General features: G+C 35.7%; 2 protein-coding genes across 4 annotated transcripts in view; one reads left to right on the top strand and one right to left on the bottom strand.

The window, feature by feature from the left end:
- The window catches only part of SRBD1 (S1 RNA binding domain 1), a 228,083-nt gene that overhangs the window by 112,229 nt on the left and 93,675 nt on the right, over positions 1-22,179 (top strand). For all 3 annotated transcript variants that reach the window (XM_043468470.1, XM_043468468.1, XM_043468471.1), the window contains exon 15: positions 17,926-18,017. In XM_043468470.1, coding sequence (XP_043324405.1) covers positions 17,926-18,017 — 92 coding nt within the window. The remainder of the gene's footprint in view (positions 1-17,925; positions 18,018-22,179) is intronic.
- LOC122441636 (peptidyl-prolyl cis-trans isomerase FKBP1A-like) lies at positions 8,193-8,816 on the bottom strand. Its single transcript, XM_043468472.1, has one exon. It carries the CDS (start codon positions 8,749-8,751, stop codon positions 8,425-8,427), a length of 327 nt encoding a protein of 108 aa, XP_043324407.1. The 5' UTR covers positions 8,752-8,816; the 3' UTR covers positions 8,193-8,424.

Below are 22,179 nucleotides of genomic sequence, written 5' to 3'. Positions count from 1 at the left end.
CTGGATCTCTAACCTTGGCTTTTTATATCTCTATCATCGTAGGCAGTCATTCACTATGAAAACACTTGTGTTTCTCTTTTTTCTTTGGATTTGTTCATTTGAAAAGCCTTTCAAAAGAAATTGCAGCCTGCATGTGATTATAGCTATCAGTAGCACTTAAACTAACTGCTGAGATGAAACTTTTTGTTGGGGGCCCTGCTAATTTCAGATACCAATAGAAAAGAGAAGAATTTTCACCCTTAAAAGACCCAACTTTACTAATTGCTAGCTGCTCTTTGGGTTGAGCTAGAGTCCTCAGGGACAGCATTTGATAGCCTAATTTTTGACATTTTAATTTGACAAGAAACAATTCAGGGAAACGACTCAGGCATGTGCCTGAAGTCTTTTCTCACTATGATTGTGATACTCAGGGCAGGGAATGCCTTTGAATGTCTGCAGCACTTTGTAAACCCTGTGATCCACTTCATATGATAGTTCAAGATCTTTGGCAGGTGTTTTCATAGGAACTTCACCTAAAAGTACTCCTACACGGTTGAAAGATTTTTTTCTATAGATACTAGGATGTGGGGGTAATGCAATAAATACTGATCTGTGTGACAAAACAACATTCAATAGGGACAATAAATTTAGGTATAAAATATGTGAATTTTTTGACCTCTAGTTATGTCATAGTCTACACTTTTCCAGCTCAGAAGTGTTGTTTCTTTAAAAACTTTCCCTTGGCCTTTAAAGACAGTGGAAGAGACTAATTTCAGATATGAGTTACTTGGTTTGTATCTCTCTCTGTATGATGGAAAATGTACGGTTTTAATCGGAGAAGTTAAAGCTGGAAGCAAATAGAGAGTGCATACACAGTACATAAGCATGCATGGTAGTTAATTTCTGAAAAATTATCTTAGAAATCTATGTTTCTCCAAGTATTTTGGAGAATATTTTAAGGACCAAATTGAAACTGAAGTGGGTGTTTGAAAAATAGCTGCTGAGAGAAGCCTGCTTTCTAAACCTGGGAAATAGGTGATAGAACTGTAAAAAGTGCTTTTTTTGTTTTTTTGTTCCGTATGTGTGTGTTTCTAATATATGCGGTTTTGTTTTTTAACCAGTAGATAAGGTTGGAAATGGTACTCTCGAACTTGCTCATGATGGTAGTGATTTGTTTATTCCAGGTGAGGAAAATACATTCATTTCACTGATCAGTGTATCTCCTTGGTATTGGGTTGGGTAGATCATTTGGAGAAGTAGCCTACTTAGAGTCAATTGGTTATGTTCTGTTACTTATTTACAAGTCATTATTACTTTGTATCCTACTTAATTAAGTGAAAAATATTTAAGAGGAAAAAAATGTTTTAATGGATTTGCCAGTCATAAATGTGTGTGCTTGCTCACTCACTTCCCTGAAAACATTTGTCTGTTTCCCTTTCCTTCCTTCCCTCCTTTTCTTTCTTCTTTCTGTTTTCCCCCTCATTTATATAAGGGAAGAAGAAGAAAAGCATCTTTCATATCATTGTGTAAGAATGCCTATGACTGTAAATAATTTCTCTCCTGAAGATTTATGATTTAAATAATTTTTATATCTATTTTAGTAAAATCACTTATGATATCTAGCAATTCACTGTAATTTCTCATAAAGAACAAACACTATTCAGTTTTCTTCTAGGAATAAAAACTCAAAGTTACTCTAACACATGTATACTTGGGTTTGTATTCTAACGTCTTTCTGTTTTTTAACTTTCAGATGAAAATGATGTTGAAATATGATGCCAGGTGTGTGATATGAAACATTAATATTACTGTTGAAATTGTAATTTTACTAATAATTGTCCAAAGCTTGAATTAGTAAATTAGAAATTAACAGGAAAAATTCAGTGGAGCCCTTTGATATAAAATATATTTTCAGAACATCAAGTCATTTAAAATTTACTTTGGAAATGGAGACTTCATAGTTAAACTTAGGGAAAAAATGAAATAATTTTAAAAGTTCTTTCAGCCATTGTGCATAGTTACTGTTGGATGTGATTGCCAGCACTGGGGAATCAGGAAGTCTGTAGTTTAAATTCTTCGGGATCAGATTATATCAGAGATTTTCTTTACACATGATGTTAAGAACACATTAAGTCACCGCTGTAACTTTCTTTTCCTTTCTTACCTTTGGGAATCTCAAGAACACAGCTTTAGCTTTCTTTTTATTTGTGTTATCTTTATATTTGTTTTTAATTTTCAAGAATTTATATTTTTAAGCTACAGCAGGACTAAGTATCTGAACTTCCGGCTTTCTTTAGTATACTGTTTTTTTTTTAAAATTGTACAAATATCTACTTGCCAGGTTTTAAGAACTTGGAGCAGGAAACTTTATGAAGGGATGGGGAGATGTCATCACTTTTAGGTAAGATTAGACCCGGAGGTTATGTTTTTTCATTTGTTAGTTTTGGGGTCCTCCCCTCCACCCCCAGCTATGATTTCATTTTAGCTTTGAGCATTGTTGAGATAAAATACATTTGCCCAAAAGAAGGCCCTAAACAATTAAGATTTAAAATTTCCAGGGATACGAAAAGAGATCAGAAGATTTTAAGAGACTGTTCAGTGACTTTAATAAGCATAGGCTTAATTAAAGAGGTTGCAGTGAGTGTCATTAACCAACTAGCATTTAAGTACCCTTGCTTGTACTCTTGCTTTTTGGTGGAGTGAAAAAAACCGATGACTTAGCATGACTCTTTACAATGACGTTGAAAATTATGAGATATCTGTTTCTGGTTTGTCCTAGTTCTGCTTTTATTTCAGTTGAAATATATACTAAACTCGATGCCAGCACCAAGCTTGTCCGTTTCATGTGTCTGTTTATCATTTGCATGATTTTGAACAATAAACATTCCTTGACAACAGCATCACACTTTGTTTTTACCAACACTCATCGTTATTCCAAACATGAACCCAAATTGGTTTTTATCCATGTTAATGAAAAAAACAAATCCCTCTATTTCAGTGAGTAAAGCATAAAAACATGAGATGCTGGAAAGTCTGGAATCAATTAAGTTAGCAAAGTGTGTAGGAAAAAGACAGCAGACATGGAAAATGATCATATCAAAATGACCTGTTTTATAGAAATAGAAATTTGCAGACTAAGGGGTGAATAAGAAATTAATTTAGGAAATTTCCACTTATTTAATAATTAATTTTATTTAATACATTTGATTTTCAGACTGTAGAATATGTATCTGAGAGTACTGTTAGTCCTTTTATGATTGTAGGTCTGTGTTAATTCATATTTACTTTTATCCTTTCTGTGCTATATATGTTAATTGGCCTCAGATCTGAAAATTACAAAGAAATTACTTGAGCTAGCTGCACAGAGTTGAAGTATAGTATCTATAGTTGCTTAAAAGGCAAGACAAGATAATGTAGACTCTGGTGAATTATTTTACTTTGAAAATATGCACTAAAAGGGTATGGCAAATAAATACATTTCAGTGATGTAGCCACAGGGAGTGAAATGTTGAGGAAGAAACCAATTTGTGCAAGAATTGGAAGACCATGCTTGTTCTGGATGCTTCCAAAGGTTCTCACTTGGACACTATTTTATTTTAAAATACTATTAACTTGAATCCAAGGAAGTCCTGGTTCTTATTTGTGTTTTGTCTTTTGAGGCATGGGAAGAAATCGGGTGTTTTGAGGTATCAATCCTTGGCCCAGGGATCCCTTTGTATTTTTCAATAGAATATGAAAACCGAAATGATATTGAATGTTCTTTTCCATGGATGGTTACACCATTAACTGTGTACTACTCATCTGCTGTTCAGTTGCCCAGTCATGTCCGACTCCTTGCCACCCCATGGACTACAGCTTACCAGGCTCCTTGAATGGATCTACTCATCTGAATAGATCCTGATTTCTTCAGTTTCTGTTGTATCTAACCAAATGACTTGACAGTGAATGCTCCTTCCTAAACAGATAACCTATTCTTATGCATGTACAGTATCTCCTGCTTTGAGTTTTCCTTGAAATCATTTCTTTTTCTTAGACTGAGATATGAGGAGAAATAAAGTAGACCATCATGCCAATATGTGAACCTCTGGGAACAAAAATGCTTACTGATTAACTTTCACAAAAATCTTTCAAAAGGCCCCAAAGCTTTCTAATTATTGAAAAAACCTGTGAAAAGATGACTGGGCGGTGGGAAGTGGGCAGAGGGCGGTATTTGAGTAGGTAGAAGCCTGGCCTTACAGTCCAGAGACCAGTTTTCCTTTTTGAGTTTTAGTTTCAGGTGATCTTGATTTAATTTTATTTACCTCTGGTTCTTTCTAACCCCACAGGTTAGATGAAGAGGGTACTTAACTATTCTGACTTCCTTATGGGAGTTAGATCTTAAAGCACTTACAAAAAGCTATAAATACTACAGAAATGCAAGAGATTCATATTGATCTCAGATCAACTGAAAATGGCTTTGAGGAAATAATACTCACTTGTAGACTAAGCAAAGAATTCTTTGACCATTTTTTGCCTCTGCATTGAAGGAGCTAGTTTGACCAAATTATCAGACAGCATATAGACAGGTGCCATTGCACTCAGCTGTTTTCCCTTTTGTGAGAGCCTTGAGTTGAATGTTTCTCTGGGCAGCTAATCCTTGGCACCGCAGCTTTGTTCTGAGAGTGGCAGCTGGCACTAGATTGATTTAACCGAGTCTGAGGTTTGCTCTTTTCAGAATGTGCTCTCTGGGCAGCTTCTGTGTTGCTCTGCCATGACCACATGCTGCTGCTGCTTTTCCTGCCTTCCAGCACCACGTGTGAGGCTAAGACATTCTGACACCTGCCATTTGGAACCTTTACTTGCTGAGAAATGTCAAGATTTTCAGACAAGATGAAGACAGATATAACTGATCATTCTTCCCTTTCTCAGAAATAGGCTGAGGGCATTTGTTCATAGATGGATGAATTGCTATAGTAGTACAGTTCTGTTAGTTTGCAGAGAGGCACCCAGATTTGTAAAAAAAAAAAGCGTCAAAAGTGTTTATGTGTTCTTATTCTCCTTTGTACCTATTTGGCGTGATATTCATTTGCTGTTTGTATAAGGAAAGGTTTTAGTGATTATCCTTTGGATTTCACAGGATAAATGGTGAGAGTTGGGGGCAGAGGATGCAGTTCTCCTTGCACCTTATTGTTCTTAAGAACCTCACTAGAAAATTGTAGACTTTGGAGGATGAGCTTCTCTTACGATCATATTGTCATACAGATGCACACACAGATAACTGTCAAAGACAGACCTTCTGTTTGAGGTCCTTGCTGCTGCTGCTGCTTCCTGTTTTTTTGTTTTTTTTTTTTTCATTGAGCCTTGGTGTTCTAAGATCAGAGGACTGATTGGTAAATAAGGACAGGAGGAAAAGTAGGGTAACCTGCTGAGTTTGTTCCTGCTAGTAACTGGAATCTAAGTGGTTGAAGAAGGGGCTTGAACACTGTTATAAAATGAAGGCTTAAAAAATTTATTATTTTGCTTTTTCTTACCTTTCAATTTTATGGATAAATTATAATTGGTTGTTGGCTATTAAGTAAGCTCTTTCCTTTATTTCTTTTTAAAAATTTATTTTTAATTGATTCTTTATTTCTTACGTCTTGATCTTTATCTCAGATCTCAAGTTCAGTAATGTTGCAAAGATGGTAATATCTTAATTTTGTGTAATTTGGGAAAGATGTTCCAATGACTCTAGTTATTTTGAATTACAGAAAATGTAAAGTGATTGGATAAGATGCCTTATAAGTTTTTATTAGGAGCCAGACCATTTTGAGAGACTGTGGATCTCTTATAAAACTGTATTCTCTGACATCTCTTTGGACAGCTTCTTAAGTGGCTCTGGGTGGCTCAGTGAAAAAGGAGACTGAGTATTGGCCATCAGACTTGTTCTTGTATTGTAATTTATGAAGACTAATAAAATAATAAAATCCATCTCCAGCAACTGAAAGGCAATGAGGACTAATGGCTTTTATGTTATGAACAGGGTCCATGAATTAGAATATAAATATTTGAAAACATTTTATAGTAGAAGCCTAGGAGTTCTTCAGTATACAAAGCTTCTTGCTTTGGGTCCTAGACTGGCTTGAATTATATAAAGAAGGATTCTTTTGCAAATTTAAATGGGTTTTAATTTTTTAACTGGATCCTTCTTATTACTGTAGTTTTTCCATAAAATCACAGAATCTGTATCTTAGGTCATGGTTATAGAAATAGTATTCATATAAGTTTATTTGCTTTTTGCACATGCATAATCAGTGGGAGGGGGGTTTGGGGGAGAATGGATATACATGTATGTATGGCTGAGTCCCTTTGCTGTTCACCTAGAAAACTGCCACAACATTGTTAATTGGCTATACCCCAATACCAAATAGTTGAAAGTTATCAAGAAAAAAGGAAAAAATATAAAGTAAGCATGTAGTAATTTGGGTTTTACCCTTGAAATGAATCATCTTAATATTGGTTCTACCTGAATCAAATGTATCCTGTATATTCCTGAAGTATGTTTTATGCATTTGCAAGTTATGATCCTAGATAAGATTTGAATTTTAGCTGCAATCTTTGACTCTTCTTCATTCAAGGTACAGTAAATATTCAACAAAGAAAGGGCTGTACTTGTATATAAATTATTTTAAATGCCCTGATATGAAAAACTAATAAAAATAGAAATGTCAAAATAAATATATTCTTTCAAGTAATACACTCTTTTTCTATACTATTTTCCATGGTACACCATTTATCTTTATTTCTACTAGTTTGTAAGGTGGACATATTTCTTATATTCTTTAGTTTATTTTTTAATTGAAGGGTGATTGCTTTACAAAATTTTGTTTTCTGTCAAACCTCAGCATGAATCAGCCATAGGTATACATGTGTCTCCTCCCACTTGAATCTCCCTCCCATCTCCCTCCCCATCCCCCCCTTCTAGGTTGGTACAGAGCCCCTGTTTGAGTTATACTTATATTCTTAAGAATGGTATCAAAATGCAAATACTGACCAATGAATGACTCTGAAAACACTGACACAGAGGTCCATGTTCTTTAGTGCCAGCATGCCATCCACTGTTCTCAGCTAGGCCCACCTGCAGCTGAATTTATTCATTCTATAATGTATTAAAGTCAGCTAGTTGCAGGTTCTTTATTCCCTTTATTCTAAAAAGATTAAATATGTTTAGGATGATAGTTGTGATAGGCTTTGCTAAAACAAAACAGAAAAGCAGATACTATGATTTATATTTGCATATTGCTTATGTGAATGAAAGCCGTTAAGCTTTCACATTTTTCAAGGGCTTACTATTTCTTTTGAATTTTTGAGGCTTTTTTTTTTTTTTTCCCCAAAGAAAAGCCAGCATCAAGCACTTTTATTGCAGTAATAAAGCAGGGATGGGTTAGGGGAGTAGGCAGCAATTTCTTTCACCAAATCACTACACAGGACAGCAAAAGGGTGAGAGGGAGAAGCCAGGAATCTCTGAGATCAGCAGGGGGAGCTGGCCGTCAAAATACAAGAGATGCTGTGATGACCAGCATCATTTTCTTAAGGTAGAATTCAAGGATTTGTCATGGCCATGTCATGATGGCCTGGGCTTTCATGGGTGTTAAGTGTCTACAAACAGCACCTTAAATTTAACTTTTGATTAAAGTTCTTAAAATTTAGGAAGTAGAGCTTGGATAACTATGAGATTACAAAAGTCCTGGATATCCATTACAAAAAGCACAAGATGGAAAAAAGGCAGGCCCTGAAGAAGGCGTCAGAGGTCCCTGTCAGTCTGGGAACAGACACCTGTGGTGTCCAACATCTCAGTGAAAACAGTTTTCTTTCAAAAGGCAGAGTAAGATTTAAGGGGAGAATTGGGGGGTAGGGCAGTGGAGGCAAAGGCTCTCCCCCTTCACACTTTAGTTTTGGGTAGGGCTTTTAATTCAGCCCAAGGACATCTCTCAACTTGGAGAATAGTTTGGCCCTGAAAAGTGTCTCAAGTCTGCTATGGCTGTGCATTGCAGCAGTAAGAATGTTTAACTTAGAACAGAGAAAACTTTCATCCAAAACAAGATAAAATTAAATAATATCCTTGTCCCGCCCCCTCCACACACCAGTTCCTGTTCTGAACTTAATCCATTACTTGTGTTAATACCTAATACTTAACTGAAAACCTAGAGCCAAAGAACTAAAAGTCAGCCTTCACCCCAAAACAAAAACAAACTAAAATGAGTAACTTGAGGTTTATGGCATCTAGTTCAGGTCAGCACACATATGAGGAGGAAGGGGGAAGAGTGAAGCTAGTGACAGAACACATTCAACTAGGGAAGATCAATTATAGGAAGAGTGTAGTGGAACATCAGGAAAAGCTCCATACAGTCTTGTAGGTAGCTGGAGGTGCCCTATCTTTCCATGGCACATCAGAGAATAGGGACTTCAGGAAGGAGGCTAGTCCTGTCATTCCACTCTTAGAAGCTCCACGTCAAAGATGAGAGTAGCATTTGGTGGGATGATGCCTGGGTGCCCTCTCGCACCATACCCGTAGTCTGGGGAGACAGTCAGCTTGGCTCTCTGACCCACGGTCATTTGGGCAACCCCTTCGTCCCAGCCTCGGATCACCTGCTTCTTGCCCAGCACGAACTTAAAGGGTTTGTTTCTGTCCCGAGAGGAGTCAAATTTCTTTCCATCTTCCAGCGTCCCCGTGTAGTGCACCACGCAGGTCTGGCCGCGCTGCGGGAAGGTGCGCCCGTCTCCAGGGGAGATGGTCTCTACCTGCACTCCCATGGCGGAGGAGGCGCTGGCCGCTGGGCGGGGTAGACCGAGAGCCGACCAGGCGACGGTTTTGTGGCGCTGCCTCCTCCCTCCACGCAACAGCTGAGCGCGTGCCCTGGCACGCCTCCCTCAGGCTTTAGAACACTGTTTCTTAAAGGATAGTCCTAGACTTTATTAGAATTTAAAACTTTTACGTTTCACAAGACCGTTAGAGAAATGAAAAGGCAAAAATTGGGAGAAAATATTTGCAAATTATGTATCTGATGAAAGACTTGTACTTGGAAAAGGCAAAGAACACATAATTCGATGAGACAAGCTGATTAAAAATGGGCAAAGATTTGAATAGATATTCCACTAGAGAAGATTAGGAAAGGCTAGCAAAGACATTGAATAAATGTTCAGCATCATCAATAATTAATAAATGTAAAACAAGCTACAAGTAGATAGCACTTCATGACCACTAGAATAGTTGTAGTCAAAAAGACAGACAACAACAAGTATTATCTAGGAAATGAACAAACTGGAGCCCTTATTCATTGTACCGAGGCAGTTTCTTAAAAATTAAACATAGATTTACAACCCAGTATTTCCCCTCCTGGGAATCTATCCTAGAGAAATGAAATGTACGTCCACACAGAGACTTGTAAATAAATGTTTATAGCAGCATTATTCACAATATCAGAAACTTGGACCAACCCCAAATTCTTTTAACTGATGAATGGATAAACAAAATGCAGTATTTCTAGAACAGTGGAATACTATTTAGCAATAAAAAAGAAGTAGTGATACTGCAGCATGAATGAATCTCAAAAGCATTATGCTAAGTGAAGAAGCCAGACAGAAAGGCCACATACTTTATGATTCCATTTATATGACATGTCCAGGCAGGTGAATATCTAGAGACAAAAAGTAAATTAGTGAATACCTGGGGTTGGAGATGGGAATGAGTACTGCAAATCGGCTCCAAAGGATGTTTTGGGGATGGAAATATTCTGAAATTGGATTTTGGTGATGGTCATACAACACTGAATTATATACTTAAGATGGGTGAACTTTATGAAATGTAAATTATACCTCAGTAAAGGTTTAAAACTTTTATGGTCCCAGCAGCATGAGTATCACCAGTGAACTTGTCAGAAATGCAAATTCTCCACACCAGTAAAGCCAGAACTCTGGACATGTGTACTTTAACAACCTTCAGCAGATTCTGATGCAGCGTTGAGTTTGATAACCACGTGAGAATCAAGGAAGGTTAAATGGCGATGTGGGTAGTTTGGGTACAGCTTACATACATTCAGTCTACCCTGTTACTGTAACTGTAGGAAAGGTTTGAATTAAGGACTGTTGTAATAGAGTTAAAGAAAATTATAGGGCAGTGGGAGTAAAAATAAACTGGCCTTTCATGTTCTTGATATGCCCCTATGAGAAGCTTTATGATTGTGATGTTTGTGTACCACATATATTAGTAAATCCCTGTGTTCTTTTAGACTTGCTGTTACTTAATGAACATAGCATAAACAGGTTCATTTGCCATAACGACAGTGGAAGTTTAGATCCTTGAAAGGAATTATTTCTCCTAAATATTTACACAGTATAATATAGCGGAGCCAGAAATATGCAGTTATCCCAAAAAAGTAAAGATCTGACCATAGATAAAGAAGTAAACGGAGCAGCCTGCTGAACTGAATAACTCCTTCTCTGCCTCTGTCTGTTCAGTGTACTTTTGAAAAGCATGATTAGAAAAAGCAGTTAATCTAGAGTCGTCATCTTACGTTTGGCGTATGCTTTCAGGGTTTGTTTTTTCTTTTTTCCCCCTGAGTGTTATCTGGGTGGTCAAAAGAGATTTCTGAAGTTTCTTGGTTGCCCCAGAAAAGGGTCTGATGATTCAAACTGGGGAGACTGCTGGTTGGTGACTATGTTAGGTAGACTTTGTAGATAAGGTCACCATTAAACCGGGAGGTGGGGTGACTTCTGCAGGGGTATAAGTTCATGTCAGAGGAGAGGAAGGGTTGGCAGGGTGGGGGATTTGAGGTAGAGACAAACATAAGACAAGGAAGGAAAGGAGGAATGAGTAATGGTGTTAAAAATGATAAAATGTGCATGATTTATTAGTGGAGTTCACTGAGATTGTCAGCAATAGCATTTGGGAGAATATTGGGGAATGTAGCACAAACCATTGTTTTTTCCAAAACTTTATTCAACTATAGATGAAAAGAACTGAGCTGTTAGCCGCTGGTAAAGTGTATCTCAGTTTCTGTCTCTCTCTCTAATTATTTTATTTCTCATTGTCTTTTTCTCTTTGCTTCTCTCTCTTTTTTTTTTGTTCTTAGAACTTTTAATAATTCAATTGTATTATTCAGCACTATTATTAGCAAAATATTAGAATATTATTACCCTCTAAGTTGATAATTCTCATTCTGACTTCTGTTATTGGATGGATAATAAAGGAATAATATATCTTGCAATATTCTGAAAAAGTCTGTGCCATAGCAATCTGAATTCCACATATTTTTTATTAGTGGATAAATTCCCCAAGATCTATTTAAGTTTAAAAAAAACAGAAGGCATAAAAAAGAAAAAGTAAACCTTCCTTTGTAAGAAAACTCTAATTCATACTCTTAGATTTATATCTAAACGTAGAATTACATTTGAACAAGAATAAACAAACAGATAATCTGTTATTACATGAGTAAATATAAATTAAATGCCTTAAAATCTGACAGTTTTGAAGTTAACCACAAGAATCAGGAGAAGCACACTTTTTGGTATGTTTGGGCAGTAAGGATGGTAGAGAGGTTGACATCATGTTTTTTAAAATCAGGACATTTCAAAATGTTGACCAAAGAACAGTTTAATTGTAAAATTAGATGAGTGTTTCTTCCTTGGCCTCTTAGTTTTGGAAACTTTTAGTAGTGAACGTGAACTATTTACAGTATTGCTGCAAACAACAGCCTATTCCACGGTTAGTGTTGTACTCTTTGAGCCTGCTTTTCTTGTCCTGGTGCAGTGGGGCCCTTCTCCATGCACCCAGTGTAAACTCACTTAGGCATCAGGCCTCCTTCTTGGTTGCGCCTGTGACTGTCTCTTTTGTGAGCTTCCTTTAGTGGTATTGTACAGTACTTGTATCAACTTCATGTTGGACTCAAATGTAGATGGTGGGGGGCAGAAAGGAGGCTCCCCCCCTCCCCAAGGGAAACAGAAGACAGTGAAAGGAAGGGAGAAAGAAAATGAATGCTTGCCCTGGAGAGTGGTAGAGACCCACAATTTCTGCTGGTTCCATTCTTTGTCAGAAACTGCCCTGCCTCAGTAGAGGGACCCAACCAACTGCAGATGGAGAGAAGCTCTGCGTCTCCTTTGTCCCTCAGTTTGTTGATTGGCTTTCCCCATGACAGCATTGGAAGGTACCAGTGATTTTTGTCATCCTTAGCTGTGAATGGCCCACTGACAGCAGTAAAAGTGATTTAAATGTAATTGTTTGCGGTACATTGTAGCAGCTCAGTATCATTGTAAACATAAACCAGAATTAGATTCTCTTGTGGTGTGAGTACCATTGTTGAGTTTATAGGCCAAGAGAGTAGGTAGCTGGTACTTCGAGGAACCCCGAATTCTAAATTACAGTTCTGTTAGGAAGTTACTAATTTGGGTTTGTCTTTTTTAGGTTTCTTTTGTGGGTTAACAGTGTTCATCTGATATGATACGAGACACTGAAGGAAAAGTAGCCCAGAGAATTCTGTATGGTTGAAATTCTGCTTTGTGGATATGATGGGATGTCCATCCCAGGGTACACTCACCCTCTGTTTGGTAGACATTTTAAGTTCTCATAGGCTTATTATGGGTCCTCTGTGTAATTACTCTACTGTTGCCAGACTCATTCTCTTTGGAAAATGTTCATTCTTTGAAAGATAACTCAGAGTTTTTTCTAAAAAAACTGTGATGATTGGAGTATTGCTTCTAACTGGTCTTCCAGCAGATGGTGCTAGCGTTACATACCTACAGGTAAATTCCTTTGCTGTCATTGTAATCTTGAGGTTGTGTATTTATGCTCTTTTTCTGTTTCACCATATTTTGCTTTTAGTGTGTGTTTTTTCCACACCCTACTTTCCTGGTGTATAACCATGTCACCTCACATTTTTTTTGTGGTAGATAGTGAATTGATTTTGCTGTGGTGATTTACTTGGTGGATAGATTCACAGGCCAAGGACTAAGTTATAACTTAAAGACACATAATATATTCTGTATGGTAAAATTTTTCATCATGCATTTGCTTTTTGACCTGTATGTACAAATTGAGAGTTATTCTTGACTTTTCTGTTTAGTTACTTTTCTTTCATGTTATAAAACAATGTCATATTATTGTTTGAGTTCTCATAGGAGTCATGTTTGGAAGTTATTACTAGCCAATGATGTTTACCCACATTTAAGTTCAAAATAACTTTCATAATTTTAAAAGAAAGTTTGGTTAAAAAGAATGTTGGATATTATGTGATATCAGATCTCCTGGCCAGATAAACAATGGTCATTTGAAACCTGAATTTTATAAACTTTTTCTTTTTACAAATAAATATAGTTATAAATTTAAAGAAACCAAAATTCATTTAAAGGAATAACTGATAGTTAAATACTATTAATGTTACCATAAATGTTTTTTTCTTTTTATATACCTATATTTTAAAAATATCAAAATTGGTCTCATGTCATAGTTTTATAACCAGCCTTTCCACTTAATGCTTCACAACAATAATTTCTGATGACAGTATAGTTTTTCATTAAAGAGCCCTTTAATGATAGGCATTCTGATTTCAGGTTCTTTCTTTCAGAGCCGTGCTATGGTTAATAGCACTATTTATTTTTTTGTGTAAAGTAAAATTTCTTTCATATAAGTTCCTAAAAATATATTAGCCAGTTCAGAAAGAATGGATATATTTGTGACTTGATCTTTATTTTCAAATTACCATTTGAAAGAGTTTTACAGTTTCAACATCCTTAACAGTGTGGGATCTTGTTTCCTGGCATCCTTAGGACCACCAGATTACCTTAGTGTTGTTTTTTTTTTTTTTTGGCTGCATGCAAGGCTTGAGGGATCTTAGTTCCCTTGACCAGGGATTGAACCTGTGCCCTCTGCAGTGGAAGCACAGTCCTCTAACCATTGGACCCCCCCAGGGAACTCCCAGCTTAGTTTTTAAAGTGACTAGATATTGCTCATTTGAGACTCCCTGAAATGACAGTTCATCACTAAGTAAAGGAATTTAAAATTGATTTTTTTTAAATTAAGTATTCTTTAAACATTAAATCCTAGAGCCCCTTTTATTTATGGTGATTTAGGTTTTGGCCTTGTCTCCTATTTTCAAAATACAAACAACTATTCTTTCATACTTCAGAACAGATTACCTCATAGCAAAGCAAATGATTAACTTTTTTAGACAGTTTCTCTTACTTGTTGAGAAATTTAGGTCAAGTCATTTACCTACCTTCTTTTCATATAAATGTTTCTCAGTCTGAAAATTTAGAAGAACTACTTTTAGATAAATTATTTTTAAGACTTTAGTGAAATGAGCTATGCATTTAGCATCAGAAATTTTTTTTTAGTAACTATTTTTTTGGTAGGCAGAAGGAGGGAAGAAAAGGAAACTGCAAGATATTGATAAGACTTAAGAAATTCTAGTATACTTTTGTAAAAATTGAAAACATCAGCTATTATTAGTTTAAGCAAATATGTACTGGGTGATTTTTGATATCTTACTAAATGTTAATTATGTTTTCATTTAAGTAGGTTACCTTTGAATTAAATTTTCTTTTTAACATAGGAAACATGCAATTTATTTTAAAATAAGAAAAACAGAAAAGCTATTTTCATATCTGGGAAATAAGAGGAGAGGGGGAGACTCATACTGAGGCTTCAAGCAACCTTGTAAATGAATGTGAAAACTATTAGCCAAGTAACAAAAAAAACAAACAGCTAGTTTTCCCCTCTCATGAAAATAATTCTCTCGTCTCACTTTGGCAAAAGGAATTACCATTCTTTTACTATCAGAATGGTCACTGTAAGAAAAGTACTTGCAAATGTGGCTCTAAAAGATTCATCAATGTACAATTTATCTTGGTAGAAGAGACTTATAAACTGTGTAGAAATAAATTCTGTGGTCTAAATATATGTTTTTTAAAAAATAAATTATAAATGATCAGATTTATGTAACAGCATTGACTTTTTTTACTTGCAATAACAAAAATTAGTGTTTTTCACTTGCAGACTTTTTGTTTAAAACATTTTAAATGAATTTAAAAGTAAATGTATCTATATTATGGGCATTACACTTGTTTTTTAGGTTATGAGTGTGTGGTTTATATATATATATTTTTTATTTTTTAATAAAAGACCTAGAAAGACTCTAGTATAGTGCTGATTTAAATAAAGTGCTTTAAGAATGATCAGTTTCATTCTACAGAATTAGCACATTAACTTATAGATCTGGGACAATATAAAAGTGTAGTGGTAGCTTCTGAAGTGTAGTTTTGTATATTTAAAGTTTGAGATACCATATTATTTATTTATACATTTATCAAAACAAGCAATTTGAAGGGATTTTAAGTACTGTAATAATCTTAAAACTTTTGAGTTCAGATAGAACTGTGTCAGTTAAATTTCCCCAAAATTATAAATTTTGCTCAGAGTCTTGTCTGTTTTATGGCAAAATAAATAAAACAATCAAATTGCTAAGATTATGAGCCCAATTAGTTTACACCTGAGTGAAATTTGTTTTGTGATATATGATACGTATTAAATGTTGGATATCTGGATATTGTGCAAAGTTTACTTTTGCTTTCCTCAAAATATGCTAGAGATAATTGGAATAATTTTTTAATAGTTTATTGGGAAACTTCCTAATAAGCAGAGCACCTTGTAAAATCTCACGTATAATATCTATCCTTAAACTCTAAATACAAAAGAAAAAAAAGGAAGAAGGCAAATGCTGTAACTTTTCTTAGCTGCTTCTCCTGGAAAAAATCATCACTGCTCCCGGCTTGATTTATTTCTTTTAATTCTTGCTACATACATTTCTCAGATCCTTATATGTTTTATATTGAAGTAATCAGTGTTGAGGTTTTTCTGTTCATTTAGATTATTTAAGCATTCTGATCTGTGCTTAGTACTGAACTGTTTATTGGACCCATGCTATCTAGTAACTAAAGCATATGAAATTTACTACATTTTGTATTGATTTAATATTAATGTTAATCTAAAATCTTTGGGTGCAGCATGTCACATCTGTTTTGTATTCCTCTGTTTAAAAGAAGTGGCAGTATGGTATTTGGAGGAATATTTATTATCTGAGTGTTTTTCTTTGCAACAGTTTCCCTCAGTCTTTTGAGAATTATAACTTCCAAGAGACAGTGAATCACCCAGAAAATTCTCAGGTACCCAATTGCTAAAGCCCACAGTTAATTGGAATTTTTATTTACCGTTTAAGTTCCCTTTGCTCAAACAGTGGTAATTTTGGAGGCTTCTGGCAATGACAGAATATAAATTTGTGGTAAGATTTTTTAAAATACTCTTTTCTCTTAATAATTGGTCCTGCCTGCACTTCACGGATACTCTGGGTTTTTTTCTTTTTTGGAAAAGCACTTTGTTAGGCTGAGTGTTCATTTGTGTTTGAAACTAAATTTTCCATGGCTGGTGGCTGAATATTCTTACTTATCCTCAGTTTCATAAAGGGGTTGGCTTTGTGCTTTGTATATAATACGCACTTCTTACTGTATGTTGATGAGGGTTTGATGAGGAACAAGATGAGCAGCCTCGCTTTCCAATTGAAGAGTGTTCATTTTCCCTGTTAGGAAATTTGGAATAATAGATCTTGTTTGCAAAAAATATATAAATCTTCTTGTTGCCCCAAGTAATCCTCTCAAGTCTCAGTGGCTTATAATCATCAAAGTACAATTAGGAGTTCTGCAAAGAACTCTTTGGAGTAGCAAACTAACTGTTTCACATTTTACTTATCAGTGTTGACTGGTTACAGTGGAGCAATATGTTAGAAGTTATCTGCTCAACTTGTCTCATAATGAAGTAACTGCTGAAGAGCAAGAAAGGGAGCGGTTTCTAAGAGTAGATAAAAAATTGAGCACCACCATGTTTCTTCTTTTCAATATTGACACCTAGATAGTCGCATGGTAGAGAACCAAAGGGATTGTAAATACTTTAAGTAGATGATTTTTTCACATATTATATCATTAAGAAAGCCCATGATTTTAAAATGTTAGATAAACTGTACAAATGTCAACCTCTGTACAGCTGTCATCTGTAAGAGAGTGCTGCCAGTGTGGTTTGTAAAGTACATGGAGCCAGAGAAGAAAGAAAGAGGTTGTCTGATGGCTTGATTAAAGAAACAAGAAATGGTTTAAAACCTGCCTAAAGTGATATGTTTCAAGTTTACTGAAAGGATGCTTTGAAACCCTCCTGAAAAGAAGCGGGGTGACTGATCTTCCTCCTTTTCACATTGTTGTTGTTAATTATAACCAAGTAATAATAATGGTGAAGGCCTCCCAGGTGGCTCAGTGGTAAAGAATCTGCCTGCCAAGCAGGAGATGTAGGTTCGATCTATGGGCCGGTAAGATCCTCTGTAGAAGGAAATGGCAACCAACTCCAGTATCTTGCATGGGAAATCCCATGGATGGAGGAGCATGGCGAGCTGCAGTCCATGGAGCCACGAAAGAGGCAGACGTGACTTAGTGACTAAACAACAACAGGGCGGCATTTATAGAAATAGTTTTTGTGTGTATCCACATACATGTCTGTGCGTTCCAAGATGCTTTAGAATGATTAATTCAGACAAGAGTCATAAATGTCAGTCTATAATAGATTATAAGCACAAGAGAAGCTAAGTATTCTGAAAATTTTGTTGGCCTCATAGAGGAGTATCCATTGTGTTCATTCATAAACTCTCTCTTATTACTACTGACAGAAAACAACTGAATGAATTCATTATGGATTTAAGCCTGTGTATTTCCTATGTGAAGAAAACAAACATTGCTTAATCACTTAAGTTAATGAATAATCAAATAGTATAGATCTCATTGAAATATAAAGAGAGTGCTTTGCCCTTCAGTTCTCTTATAATACCTGCTCTCGTTCGTTTACTTTCTTGGGCAGGCAGAAAGTTTGGCAAATGATATTCCCCTCTTCTTTCTTCTCAGTATCGTCAATGAAGCAGGAGCATCAGTCTACAGTGTCAGCCCTGAAGCTAACAAAGAGATGCCAGGACTGGACCCTAATTTGAGAAGTGCAGGTAAGAAATTATGGACCATCACAGAAGTGTGTGATTTTAGCATTTTGGACTTAAATTTGTAGCAAGCAAAATATTTAAATATCTAAGAAATTTTAGAAGCTGTATTACGGGCATGTTAGAGAGGAAGTGTTTGATTGGCATAATACTGGGAATTATGGAAAAGAGGTGGAAGAAAACTGCTTTTAAGGAACACTGCACAGTATGGTGAAAAATTAGCCTGAAACATTATTAGTAAAATTAAATGCTGGAGAGGTAATAGTACAATAAAACACTCTCAGCTCTCATTATTATTATGAAATATTACTATTACAGCTTTTTGTTGGAGAAAAGTAATGTATTAACATAAAAATATTTAAAGTGCAAATGCATAAGCAGGCACAGACTTTCAGTCTGTTGCAAAATATTTGCTGAATGACCAGTTTCTCTTGTTTTGCTAATATGAATTTCCATTAGTGTATTGTTTCAATCAGCCTAATTTTATTTTAGTTGTATAAAATTGCTCTGATTTCTGTGTTGTGGAATAGTTTAAATCTTGTGTATGAAGTATTAAGATATTTTGAGACATCTAATTAAAGTAATTGGAATCACAAGCAAAATATAGATCTGGTCAGAGCATTTTTCTATGTAATAAGTGGATATTTAGACTGCTTTATTAGAAAGGACTTGTGTGTGTGTGTTTACTGATTTATTATTTTTTAATCAAAGTATCATTTATTTACAGTATTATATTTGTTAGGTGTACAGCATTGTGATTCAGTATTTTTACAGATTATACTCCATTAAAAGTTCTTACAAGATAATCTAACAAGATAGCATTGGTTATAATTCCCAATGCTGTACAATATATCTTTGTTGTTTATTTTGTATTTACTAGTTTGTATACTTTAACTCCCCAGTTTTAGGAAATGCCAAATTAGAGGAAATAGACTTCTTGTTTAATTTTTTACCCTTAAAGATTCTCATCCAATTTCATTGACTGTTCTTGAAATATATACCTGGAGATAGGTATTAGAAAATTTTTGCATTAATCTAAAGTTAAAGACTTCTTTTGTAATCCAAAAGACTTTGTAGTTTCCCTTCAGTTGTTCATTCTGTGACAGTCACCTGTCTACAATGATCATCTCTTCAAACTCAGATCCCAGCTCAAATTCTTGCTTCTTTTTTTTTTTTAATTTTTATTAGTTGGAGGCTAATTACTTTACAATATTGTAGTCAGTTATTGCTTCTTCAGTGAAACTTTTCCCTGTCACACCAGCTCAGTGGGGTCCCTTCCTCCTTGCCATGTTCTCTTGTGATACTTGCCTTATATAAATAGTAATAAAATATTAAGAGGAAGAAGAGCTAGGGTAATCACTGGGAGCTACTAACACTAATCTTTTTTAAGCACTTAATATATGTGAAACATTGTGGTAAATACATTACCAGGATTATTTTATTTAATCCTCACAATTGCCCTGAGTCATTTATTACTCCCCCTTTACAGATGAGGAAACCAAGGCTTAAAGAGGCCATATGGCCAAGTAAGTGTGTACATAATATTTGTGTATTAACTTATAAAGTACAGGAATACTTTACAAAAAGTAAAATTCAGAGCCTCCCTCCCAAGTTGGCACTGAAAGATAGTCATCTAACAGGGCATTTGATAAAAATGTTATATAGGTGGTGGCAGTCCCTCAAACTTCCCCTTTGCTGCTGTTTCCTTTCCACTGCTGGCCTGTGTGGATACATAACTGCCACAGTATTATAAGGGAACAAAATTATAATGCTCTAACAAGACTCTATGAAAATAGGAAATAATAAAAAAGAGAATTGGTATATGGTCTTAATTACTCTGATTTCAAAACCTAGCTGTGTCTTCAGTTTGTGATTCACTGCTGATGTGCCTTCTTTCTTTGTCTTAGCTTGTTTTCATATTGGCAATGACTATGTTTGATCCATATCAACTCAAAACACCTACCTAGACATTTTGAGTCTTCATGGTGTCTGGTCCTAGAATCAAATGTTGAAACTGAGAGTCTCCACTCTTGACTTTCTAGGGCCCCACTTCTTTTTCAATTCCTGTTTTCTGACTGGGAGTCTTTCTCTTTCCTAGTGATTGATGCTGGGGATGACTTTACACTTCATTTGAGATCTACCTACGGGTGTGGATTTTACCTTTCAACCCTCCATAAGTTTACTGTATCAAATATAAGAGAACCTCAACATTCTTACAAGTGTTAAACATATGTAAGAAAATGACCTTTATCTTACTATATCTTTTTGATCAGTTTATCAGCTTATTGAAAACAGAAGTTATCCTTATATATGCTTACATTCCCCTCATAATAAATTCATTATATGGACAGGATTTAAATTGGATGAGTAGAATGGTAGATAGTTGGTATTAAAATGTTTATTTCTGATTTAAAATGAAGTTTAAATATCCTTCACTCTCTTCTGAAATCTCATTAAAATGACAGTAACTTGATAGAATGAAGGCATAAACTACTAGGACAAGGAGAATGGGGAAGAGAAAATAGCAACAATAGTTTTGAAGCTGGAAATCAGTTGAGATCTAGTCAGCTTGAGAAATTGAAATACTGAGACAGCATTTTTGAAAACAGAACTAACCTGAAATAGATCACAGAAACCCTGAGGACTTAGGGAATACACCAAGCACTGTTAGAAGTATCTTGGGAGGGCTGAGAATGGGTCTAAAATAAGAAGATGGATTAAAAGTCTCTTTAAAAAAACAATGAGATCAAGTTAAGCATAGAATACCATATAACCCAGCAATCCCATTTCCAGGTATATACTCAAAAAATTGAAAACAGGTACTCAGCAAACACTTGTACACAAATGCTCATAGCAGCACTATTTACTATAGCTGAAAACTGGCATTGGTCCAGTAGCTGAATCTCCGTCAGCAGGTGAATCGATAAAATGTGGTCTGTCCGTATGATGAAGTAATATTTTCAGTAATAAGGAATGAGGTAACAAACAATACATGCTATGACATTGATGAGCCTTGAAAACATGCTAAGCAAAAGAATCTGAGCACAAATGGTTACATATTGTATGATTTATATATATATATATTCATATATATATGAAATGTCCAGAATAGGCAAACCCGCAGACACAGAGAGCTGGATGGTGGTTGCCAGGGACTGGGAAGAGGGGACAGTGAAGAGGGACAGCTTAATGTGTTCGGGGTTTCCTGTGGGGGTGATGAAAATGTTTTGGAACTTGATAGAGGTGGTGGTTTGCACAATATTGTAAGTGTACTAAATACCACTGAAAGTTACACCTTAAAATGGTTAAGTTTATGTTCTGTGAATTTCACATCAGTAAAAAAAAAAAAAATGCATGAGACAAGTGCTTGGGCCTGGTACACTGGGAAGACCCAGAGGAATCGGGTGGAGAGGGAGATGGGAGGGGGGATCGGGATGGGGAATAAGTGTAAATCTATGGCTGATTCATATCAATGTATGACAAAACCCACTGAAATGTTGTGAAGTAATTAGCCTCCAACTAATAAAAAAATTAAAAAAAAAAAAAAAATGAATTAGACCTAGTCCACAAAGCTGAGTAACTCTCCTTCCACTTTTGCAGAAGACTGGAAAATTGAAGTATCAGGGTCTTTTCAAATGAGTCAGCTCTTCACATCGGGTAGCCAAAGTATTGGAGTTTCAGCTTCAACATCAGTCCTTCCAATGAACACTCAGGACTGATCTCCTTTAGGATGGACTGGTTGGATTTCCTTGCAGTCCAAGGGACTCTCAAGAGTCTTCTCCAACACCACAGTTCAAAAGCATCAATTCTTCAGCGCTCAGCTTTCTTTACAACTCTCACATCCATACATGACTACTGGAAAAACCATAGGCTTAACTAGACGGACCTTTGTCGGCAATGTCTCTGCTTTTAAATATGCTATCTAGGTTGGTCATAACTTTCCTTCCAAGGAGTAAGTGTCTTTTAATTTCATGGCTGCAGTCACCATCTGCAGTGATTTTGGAGCCCCCCAAAAATAAAGTCAGCTGCTGTTTCCACTGTTTCCCCATCTATTTGCCATGAGGTGATGGGACTAGATGCCATGATCTTAGTTTTCTGAATGTTGAGCTTTAAGATTACCTTAGAGAAGACTAAAACCTCCATGGAGGAAATTAGGGGATTCTAACCA

Source organism: Cervus canadensis, chromosome 5, assembly GCF_019320065.1.
Source record: "Cervus canadensis isolate Bull #8, Minnesota chromosome 5, ASM1932006v1, whole genome shotgun sequence".
NCBI lineage: Eukaryota > Metazoa > Chordata > Mammalia > Artiodactyla > Cervidae > Cervus > Cervus canadensis.
Note: the sequence above shows the minus strand (reverse complement) of the source record. Positions and strands in the feature narration are given on the sequence as shown.